Source organism: Babylonia areolata, chromosome 5 (genome assembly GCF_041734735.1).
Source record: "Babylonia areolata isolate BAREFJ2019XMU chromosome 5, ASM4173473v1, whole genome shotgun sequence".
NCBI classification, from domain to species: domain Eukaryota; kingdom Metazoa; phylum Mollusca; class Gastropoda; order Neogastropoda; family Buccinidae; genus Babylonia; species Babylonia areolata.
Window position 1 is genome coordinate 27,611,629 of NC_134880.1, and position 10,722 is coordinate 27,622,350.

The 10,722-nt window shown below is 44.5% G+C and overlaps 1 protein-coding gene across 1 annotated transcript; it reads right to left on the bottom strand.

The window, feature by feature from the left end:
- Nucleotides 1-2,853: 2,853 nt before the first annotated feature.
- Nucleotides 2,854-3,729, bottom strand: LOC143282241 (uncharacterized). Its single transcript, XM_076587840.1, has one exon. It carries the CDS (start codon nt 3,727-3,729, stop codon nt 2,854-2,856), a length of 876 nt encoding a protein of 291 aa, XP_076443955.1.
- Nucleotides 3,730-10,722: the final 6,993 nt, after the last annotated feature.

Genomic DNA, 10,722 nt, shown 5'->3' on the forward strand with positions numbered 1-10,722 from the left:
TCCCCCCCTGCGATGCAAAAGAAAATATGGCCTATCCTACCACCGAACATAAAGAGTAGTAGGTTCATGGATAACAGACCCATGATCTGGTCATTCTTCAGTGACATGGGTCCTCTACCTAGCTGCTGCATAAATGCGAGTTTGGCAGTGAAAGGGAAAAATTTGATTAATCAAATAGATAAATTATAAACAAGAACAAACAAACAAACAAAAACAAAAACAAAAAAAAACCCCAAGAGTTCATCACAAGCACACAGTCACATGGTGAATCTTCTTCATTCTTTCAAAGAAAGACCAAAGTGTAAGTGAGAAAGGATGTGTTTGTAAGGACAAGGGGAATGACCGCTTTCAGGTGTGGACGGATAAGGCTCGCTTCCAGGTGTGAATAGATGAACATCGCTTTCAGGTGTGGATAGATAAAGATCACTTTCAGTTGTGAATAAAATAATAAGGATCGCTTTCAAGTGTGGACAGATAAGGTCCTCTTTCAGGTGAGGATAGATAATGATCGCAGAAAGATAAAGATCTCTCTCAGGTGTGGACAGATCGCTTTCAGGTGTGGATAGATAAGGATCGCTTTCAGGTGTGGATAGATCAAAGGATCGTTCTCAGGTGTGGATATATTGTAAGGATAGTTTCAGGTGAGTGAGAACGGATGTAGCAGATCCTAACTATAGATTCCTCTCCTGTGTTTGAAAGGACAAGAGGAAAGATCGCTTTCAGGTATGGATAGATAATGTTCGTTTTCAGGTATGGATAGATAATGGTCACTTTCAGGTATGGATAGATAATGTTCGCTTTTAGGTATGGATAGATAATGATCGCGTTCATGTGTGGATTGATCAAAGGATCACTTTCAGGCGTGGATAGATCAAAGGATTTGTTTGATGCGCTGTTGAACAGCCTGCCCTCATCGAACTCGGGATTCACGCATGTTGCCAGCATCCCAAGTTGCGCCAAGGACTCATGTTCATCACGGTGTTCTGTCCACACACTGGGGTTCTGAGCCATGCTGACACGATCCAACTAAGACTGTCCACTCCCTGTACAGAGGTGACAGAGCTTGTGACCAGAGAAGGCAAAAACCCGAAAGAAACTTTGGGGTGAAGGGCATCTGGAGATTCTGTGGACGACAGAAACTGGACGGAAAATCTAAGGGCGAACGAATTGAAGAAGAAGAACAGGAGGAGAAAAAAAAAAGAAAAAAAAAGCATATGCATCTGTGCTTGTGTATGAATTTCTCTGGCTTCGTTCACCAAATGTGATACTTACAAGGTAAACATACATTACATGTTTCAAACCATCATCATCACCATAATTGACGTTTCCATTACTAATTTTTTTTTTAAGTTAAGTTACTGACAGAGACTACGAACGATAGGGAAAACAAGAAGAATTCAGGGCAAAGTAACCTCCCCCCCACACCCCAGAAATGTTAATCAAAATTCACAGGAAAACGCTGTCAATATTCATCCACTTGCCGCTCAGTTTACTCCACTGAAGATATGTATTGCAGTTCAAATGGAGTCTCCCGTCGGTCCGACGGATGAGTAGGCAGGCAGGCTTATCTGTCAGTGTGTGTCCTCATATGGGAGAAGAGGCCGATTCTGGATGCGCAGCACTTCCCTCAGGTGTTGCAAGGGAAAACGTATCCAGAAGTTGAGCCCTGCTTCCTCCGCTCACGCTTCTCCTTAATGGCCAGCAATCTCTTGTTTTCAAACGTCTTTATGCCACTAGAGCAGAGCATCCTCCAGCGACAGCGGTCAAGGGCATCAGTTTCCCAGGAAGCGATGTCTATGTCACAGGCTTTGAGGTTTGTCTTCAAGGTGTCCTTGAAGCGCTTGCAGGGTCTTCCAAGTTCACGGTGGCCTTCCTTCAGCTGGCCATACAAAAGCATCTTCGGGATCCTGCTGTCTGTCATGCGGACAACGTGTCCTGTCCAGCGTAGCTGGCACTGGATCAGCAGGCTTTCGATGCTGGGCAGGCCGCTCCTCTCTAGGACCTGGAGGTTGGAGGCCCTGTCTTGCCACTTTATGCCGAGGATGTTTCGTAGGCATCTCTGGTGAAACTGCTCAAGTTGTTGAATGTGACGGCGATACGTCGTCCATGTTTCACAGCAGTACAACAAGGTGGTCAGCACAACAGCTGTGTAGGTTTTCATCTTGGTGCTGAGCCTGATGCCTTTGTTGTTCCACAGCCTGTTGTTGAGTCTGCCAAAGGCGGAGCTGGCCTTGGCGATGCGCAGCGTCACTTCTGCATCAAGGGCTCCGTTGCTGCATAGGGTGCTGCCCAGGTAGCAAAACTTGTCGACTGACTTGATCTCTGTGTCATTGATCTTGATTGCAGGTGGGAGGGGGGGGGGGGGGGGGGGGGGGGGAGGCACTGGCGTTGTGTAGCTAGCCGGTTGGTACATGGACTCGGTATTGCTGGGGCAGATGGTGAGTCCAAAGCGCTTGCAGGAGGTTGGGAACCTGTCCATAATGAACTGCATGTCCTCATGGGTGTGTGCAGCAAGCGCACAGTCATCAGCGAAGAGGAACTCTCTCATCAGTGCCTCAAACACCCTGGACTTGGCATGCGGCGACTCCATGCCAGGTCCAGGGTGCAGTTCAAAAGACCAGTGTCAAAACATGCCCATTACATACTTGCTATGTCTGTGCTAAGAAATTTCATGTCATGTAAGTTTGTTGATTGGGTTCACGAGCCGGTAACTTTCAAGCAGTTTTTATGTTACGACCACAAGGACATTCTAATATGAATGACTTCATAGAACTTAGTAGTGTCACGTGCAACGAACTGTTATTATGTTTCAGCCTTATAATGCATGCAGACCCTGGCGTTTTCTTTCTCCACTTATTTTTCTGGCTGTATCTTTCTGCCAAACAAAGACCAAAACGTTTCCCTGTAGCGAGACCCCATGAAATAATAGACGAAGATGTTGAAAGTGGAATTGATGTAAGTGAGCATTTCACTGATCCAAATACTGGTGAGGAAAAGGTTGTGGTGACGCCGGCCGCTGTTGATTTCCGGGACAAAGAGCCAGCTGAAGCGATTCACGGCAATGGGAAAAAGACACGCGATGAAAAAAATGGAGTTAGCGACAAGTATCTTCGTCACGGCCACTTCACGGGCTGAAATGGACGAGGACGTTTCAGATCGCCATTTCAGAGTCTGGCGAAGTTTCACAATGGTCATTGTCGTCGTCGTCATCACCACGATCATCACAACTCCAGGCAGGCCCACACCAAACAGGAATCCTTCCAGAGGGTCGATGAAGTCTTTGTGAGCTTTGTAGAACTCTCCTTCAACAGCAGTGATCACAGTAGCCCCAGAAGCTGGATCGTGAACACAGCCAACACGATAGCGATAAGACACCAAGAAGAACAGACCCATAATGAGGATGTAGACCACGATGATGATAACTACCATGGTCTTGGTGCTCAGCAGGGTTTGAAACTTGAGCGGACTGAAGACGCAGAGGCATCTCTCCACGGCAATGATGGCGGACAGCACAGGGGACACATAGCAGAAACCTAGAAGAACGAACATGTTCTCGTTGCTTAGAACGGTCGACACAGGACCGAACCTTACTTTTGTAGTGAACTGCACATACACCTGTTCACCGTGATGCAACGCCGCGTTGAAGAGACACAGCTCATCAGCCAGGGACAAGGCAAACAGACACAGGTTGACCCGATCTTTCAGACCCTGCTTGTAAAACACCGCCATGTTGATGACGTTGGCTGGCCCACCAATCAGAAACAACAACACCAGCACGTTGTTTTTTATTCGACTCGCAACCGTTTCAACATCTGCACTGACGATGTTGTCAGGATTGTCCCAAGGCAAGTATTCCATCTCATTAAACACCACTTCTGTGCAGTCATTAAGAAGTGAAATGTTATTCATGGCAGTTTCTGAATCTACCGATGAGGTACTTTCGGAAAACATATTTCCACTTCAGGAAGATATATTTCCACTTTAGGAAGATATATTTCCACTTCAGGAAGATATATTTCCACTTTAGGAAGATATATTTCCACTTTAGGAAGATATTTTCACTTTAGGAAGATATATTTCCACTTCAGGAAGATATATTTCCACTTCAGGAAGATATATTTTCACTTTAGGAAGATATATTTCCACTTCAGGAAGATATATTTCCACTTTAGGAAGATATATTTCCACTTCAGGAAGATATATTTCCACTTTAGGAAGATATATTTTCACTCATTCCCCGGAGCAGGTGGATCGTGTCTCAAGTCAAGCCATCAAAAATTGATGCCATATTATATTCTCTAAACCTCTCTCAGTTTAATGATTTTGCAGCGTGGATACACACGTGCATATTCCTTAAATCCTGGTCAAAACGTTTACAATTTTAGGATGTTATTAGTCTTAATATATCAAAGGTGTTGGTTAAACTGAAACAGCATGTTGTTCAACACCATAGAATGAAACATAAGTATGTTAAAATCATGTTTCGGAACACGATTCGTATGAACAAAGCATTGCATTTCTCTAATTTGTTGATCCTGAAATATCATGAACTGGCGACTCCCTCCACCCTTCCATCACTGAGTCATACCTATGTTTTCATGATATGAGCGCAGGCCCACAGACAAACAGACAGACTAACTAGTATACTTGGCAAATGTGAGGTGATACAAAGTACAACTGACGTGGAGTCAGGCATCAGATGGATTTGCTGTAAGTGAAAGGAAAATTGAATTCAACCACGTGCAAAATGGTCTGCTTCACACCAAAATAGTTAAACTATAATGAGAATTTCTCATTGGATAAAACTGCGGTTGCTTCCCTCAGACTTTTTACGACTTGTGGTCTAGACTGTAGGATTCTCTTGGAGAATAAACTCCAGAGAAGAGTGATTTCACTTGTAACCAGTTCCAGTATAACGGCACCAATAAGTATGACAGAGACACCGCAACACGCAGTGAATGAAACCAGTTGTGGTTGTGCTTGAATACTTCACTCATTTTCCTTTTACATTTCAGCTCAATGATTTTATGGCAGCAGCAACCTTTCCAGCGCGCATCATTAGTGGATGAAAAGAAGCAAAATATTAAAAGAAAAAAAGGTAAACGTTCTCTTTCTCGATAGCAAAAACATGCACTAATGAACGCACGCACGTACGCACGCGCGCACGCACTCACGCACGCGCGCGCGCACACACACACAAACAACTGCACACACACACACACACACACACACAAACAACTGCACACACACACACACACACACACACACACACACACACACACACACACACACACACACACACACACACACATGCTGACACACTCTCCCTCTCTCTCTCCCTGCTCATACATATATAGATAAGTACATACATGCATACAGAGGTACGTTTGGACGAATACTCTCCTTCAGCTTAAACTACTAATGCGAGCACTTGACGCGCGCGCGCGTGTAAGTATGTGTATGTGTGCATGTGTGTGTGTTAGAGAGAGAGAGAGAGAGAGAGAGAGAGAGAGAGAGAGAGATTAACTTCTTTTTTCTTGGGATGATGTCAGACAAAATGTATATGTGTTAGTTCGTGCGTGCGCTTGCGCTTGCGCGTGCGTGTGTGCATATGTGTGTGTGTACGTGTGTGTGTGTGTGTGTGTGTGTGTGTGTGTGTGTGTGACAGAGAGAGAGCGTGCGTGCGTGCGTGCGTGTGTGTGTGTGTGTGTGTGTGTGTGTGTGTGTGTGTGTGGATGTGTGTGTGTGTGGAGAGGTGGAAGAGTGAGGAGGGGATACAAAGAAAACACGCATAAGGTGTTCAGAAAATGTATGTATGTATGTACTCGTATGTATGCGTGTTGTGTGTATGTATGTGTGTGTATGAGCATGCGCGCGCGCGTGTGTGTGCGCGTATGGTTAATGTTTTGAACGCACTGGCGTTATCTCAGCATTCTGTGGCGCGCATGTGGGATACCCAGGATACCAGTGCGTGCAGTCTGAAGATGCTCTGTGAAAAATTTCCTTTCTTCTTCTACTTCTCTATTTTACCCTCACCTGTCATACTTTGCATAAAAAGAATATAGTAAGCGTAAGTAGTGTGAATCGAAAATAACATGTCACACACACACACACACACACACACACACACAGAATACATTCGCAAAATATGGACGTCGAATCACACAATCAAAGCATTCATGATCCCTCAACCTTTGAAAGCCAGTAATAACAACTTCATGCCGTTTCTTAAGAAAGCTGAACCAGTTATTGACACTTGGAAGAAATCCCTCCACTGCGTTTGGAAATCTGCACAGCTTTCGTTCTCACAAATCCCGAGCAACGGCGCCATGTTTCGCTCCTAAGTTCACGTTGTTCTTTTGCTGGTGTATGAAGACACAGCTACAGTCTTTCTCTATCATTGTGTGTGTGTGTGTGTGTGTGTGTGTGTGTGTGTGTGTGTGTGTGTGTGCCCGCGCGCGCGCGCGCGCGTGTGTGTGTGTGTGTGTGTGTGTGTGTGCGTACGTGCGTGCGTGCCTGCGTGCGTGTGTGTGTGTGTGTGCGTGTGTGTGTGTGCGTGCGTGTGTGTGCGTGTGTGTGCGTTCGTGTGTGTGTGTGTGTTCGTGTGTGTGTGTGTATGCGCGCGCGCGCGCGCGCGTGTGTGTTTGTGTGCGTGCCTCTGTGTGTGTGTGTGTGTGTGTGTGTGTGTGTGTGTGTGTGTGTGTGTGTGTGTGTGTGTAGCTCACACATCTAGTTTGTCGAATAACCGACCATGGATTTACAAGTAGTCATTTAGGCACATAGGTCCATTGTAACCATCTGATATAATGTATAAGCATGCCACTCAAGGCCTGAAAAAAGCGCGTCGGGTTATGCTGCTGTCAGGTATCCGCCTCGCACTCTGTTGTGTAGCGTATATGGATTTGTCCGAACACAGTGACGCCTCCTTGAGAAAGTGAGACTGAAACTGAAACTGAAGCTCCGAGATTCTCTCTCTTCCTTAGTGGACGCCGCTCCACTTTCTCCACAACGTTGTTGAGATGAACATCGGCTGTGGAACTATTCTGTGTGGAATCAGTGCGAGGACTTGAACGTTGTGAGCAGCATCACTGGTTTCCAAAAGGCACGAACGAGTCAACAAGAGAGGTGAACTGATCATTGACTAAATTTCAGTTGTGAACGGTTGATCAAGAGGATTGTGTGCCACTGGACGGAAGCTAAAGACTCGGGCAGAAAACATGTTGACGTACCTGCAGAAGAAATGCGTTGGTACCGCTTCAGAACGCAATGGTTTATGAGTTGCTGGCAACTGCTGGGTTCACAAGAACTGAAGAAGTTTAACCTTTTTGTGGAACTTGCACTTTTTTTTTTCTTGGGATGGCAGATCAGTGTTGATACTGAATTTTCGGCAAACGGCGTTGTGTGCAGGCAATTTCTTCTTCTTCTCCTCCTCCTCCTCCTCCTCCTTCTTCTTCTTCTTCTTCTTCTTCTTCTTCTTCTTCTCCTTCTTCTTCTTCATTTCTTCTGCTGCGTTCGTGGTCTGCAACTCCCACGTTCACTCGTATATACGCGAGTGGGCTTTTACGTGTATGACCGTTTTTAACCCGCCATGTAGGCAGCCATATTCCGCTTTCAGGGGTGTGCATGCTGGGTAAGTTCTTGTTTCCATAACCCACCGAACGCTGACATGGATTACAGGATCTTTTACGTGCGTATTTGATCTTCTGCTTGCGTATACACACGAACGGGATTCAGGCGCTAGCAGGTCTGCACATATGTTGACCTGGGAGATCGTAAAAATCTCCACCTTTTACCCACCAGGCGCCGTCACCGTGATTCGTACCCAGGACCCTCAGATTGAAAGTCCAACGCTTTAACCATTCGGCTATTGCGCCCGTCGTGCAGGCAATTTAATGATCACCGCTCCTAACCAGAGGTGCTTCCATGCGATTCTTTAACTCACTCAGTACGGCCAGTCCTCTCTTCTCCTCTACACAGACCCCTCGGATGTCCAGTGGGTGTCTGAATGACCCAACCTTTAGCGTCAGAATTGTGGTATTCTTTGTCAACATTCACCTCTTCAGTATGAGCCTTCCGCTTACAATATTTTGATGATGGTAATTGGGGTGAAACGCTGTTAACGTCGTCTCTTTCGCCGTTCGTATGGAAAGAGTTAACCTGAAAATCATCAGCTATGGTTCATATCAAAAACATTAAACAACTGTAAATATTTCGCTAAAACATCGATTTTTCAAACCCATTTTTCAAGCTGTTCATCGTGCATGCGTATCTAACACAGCCGTTTGCGTGTTCAGTGGTTGCATGTGGTTGATCATAAGCATCCTTCAAAATTCAACGAGTCTGTTCTTTTAACATTCTATGAAAACAAACCTGTCGTTACGAAGTCTTCATAAAGCATGTGTGCTTGTGGGTGGGTGTCTATGTGTGCGCGCGCGTGTGCGTATGCGTGCGTGTGTGAGTCTGTATAAAATATGTGTTTATGGCATATGTTGTGCCTTTTTTTGAAAAAGTAATTACTTATATCTGCAATTTGTAGTATCATCTTGGTGTATATGGATTTTCGTTTTCTTTTCAACGTCCTCATGTGCTGTTTGTGTGTGTGTGTTTTATTGCCACAATATGGCGAATCCTCGACACCCAGCGACAAAGTTGGTCTACACACTAGATGCACTGACTCTCCCAAATAATGAGACGTTGACGAAAAAATGATTATTTCATATTTTTAATACATCCAGTATGAAATTACACACAAACACAAAACTAAATATGTAAATAAAAAAGAGATATTTTCTTCACACACACACACACACACACACACACACACACAAGAATCAAGAATACACACACACACACACACACACACACACACACACACACACACACACACACAAGAATCAAGAACACACACACACACACACACACACACACACACACACACAAGAATCAAGAATACACACACACACACACACACACAAGAATCAAGAATACACACACACACACACACACACACACACACATAACCAACCCCACCACCCCCTCAGCCCCCCCCCCCCCCCCACCCCAAAAAAAGTCTTTGATTGTCTATTGCTTCATCACCACTGCCGATCAGCCAATGTCCTGAAGGGTCACAATCACGCAATGTGACACCACTCAGCCTTGGCAGCCAAAGTCGCTGGTCATGTTTTGGCTCCTCACATCTGTAGGGAGCACAGCTCTGTTCCAGCCGACTGTTGACTTTTTATTTATTTATTTATTTATTTTATTTATTTATTTATTTGATTTTCATTATTATTAATATTTATTTGTTTACTTATTTATTTATTTATTTTTTTAATTATATTATTATTTATTTATTTTATTTTATTTATTTCATTAAAAAATTATTTATTTATTTATTCATTTTAGTTTATTTAATTTTTTTTAATCTTTTTTTTTTTTTTCTCAAGGCCTGACAAAGCGCGTTGGGTTACGCTGCTGGTCAGGCATCTGCTTGGCAGATGTGGTGTAGCGTATATGGATTTGTCCGAACGCAGTGACGCCTCCTTGAGCTACTGAAACTGAAACTGAAACTGTTGACTGGCCCTTGAGGCGGATGAAGTTGTAACGGGGTGGGGTTAGGGGTGTCGGGGTAGGGGTTGAGTGTGGGTGGGTGAGGGGTGGGGGTTGACAGTGACGAGCGCTCTTGCAGTGAAAGAACTAGAAAGTGGAAGAGAACTGGCAGAATAGAATTGAACACAATATGATATTTCATTGTCATAAAACCTTCAGGTTTATAAGACACAATAAAACATAAACACGTGCACGTTACTTATATGTACATATCATATGTTGATATGTAACGACAGGGGCACAGCGGAGAAGCCTTTGCCTGATGATACTGGCTCCACTCCTGATCTGTTCACTCAAGCAGCTATCCACAACAACATGGCCAGTATGTAATTAATTTTCAGTCAGCCATAAATAGCTGGAACTGACAGTACTATTCTCAGCTCATCAACTATCACACTATGCACAGTATAAACCTGCACATTATATAAAGAGATATCCCTTGCACACAATACACAACTCGTACTGAGATAGATCTGCACATAGGAAATCAACCCACTGTCCAAAAATATCACTACACATTATTTCAGCCAACCAGGCTTTTTCCGTGAGTGTATTCTTCGCAAAGCAGTGAACTCTCCCCGGTCTTCACACGAGACAGGCCACAGATTCTGCAGAAGATTCACATGAAGACCGCGGAACAACTGCTCTGAGCCATTTGGTGCATACACACCTACTATTTCCCCTGGCAGTCCATACAGTGTATGCTGCGTATGTTCTTGTTTCCATAACCCACCGAACGCTGACATGGATTACAGGATTTTTAACGTGTATATTTGATCTTCTGCTTGCGAATACACACGAAAGGGTTTCAGGCACAAGCAGGTCTGCACATGTATTGACCTGGAAATCAGGCTCATTTCGCTATGAACAAGACAGGGTGTGTTAAGCAGACGATAATTTTCACTGCAACAGCAGCTGTTGTCAGTCGCCTTTGAAAGTTACAACTGCACCATTGTGTGCAGTATTGTTTTATGTGAGGCCCTTAAAGCCCATGACATCGGTAGTTTGCGCCATATAAGTTCTATCACTGTCTCTGTCTCTGATTCTCTCTCTCTCTCTCTCTCTCTCTCTCATATGATGATGATGATGATGATGAAGCAGTCCATAACGTTT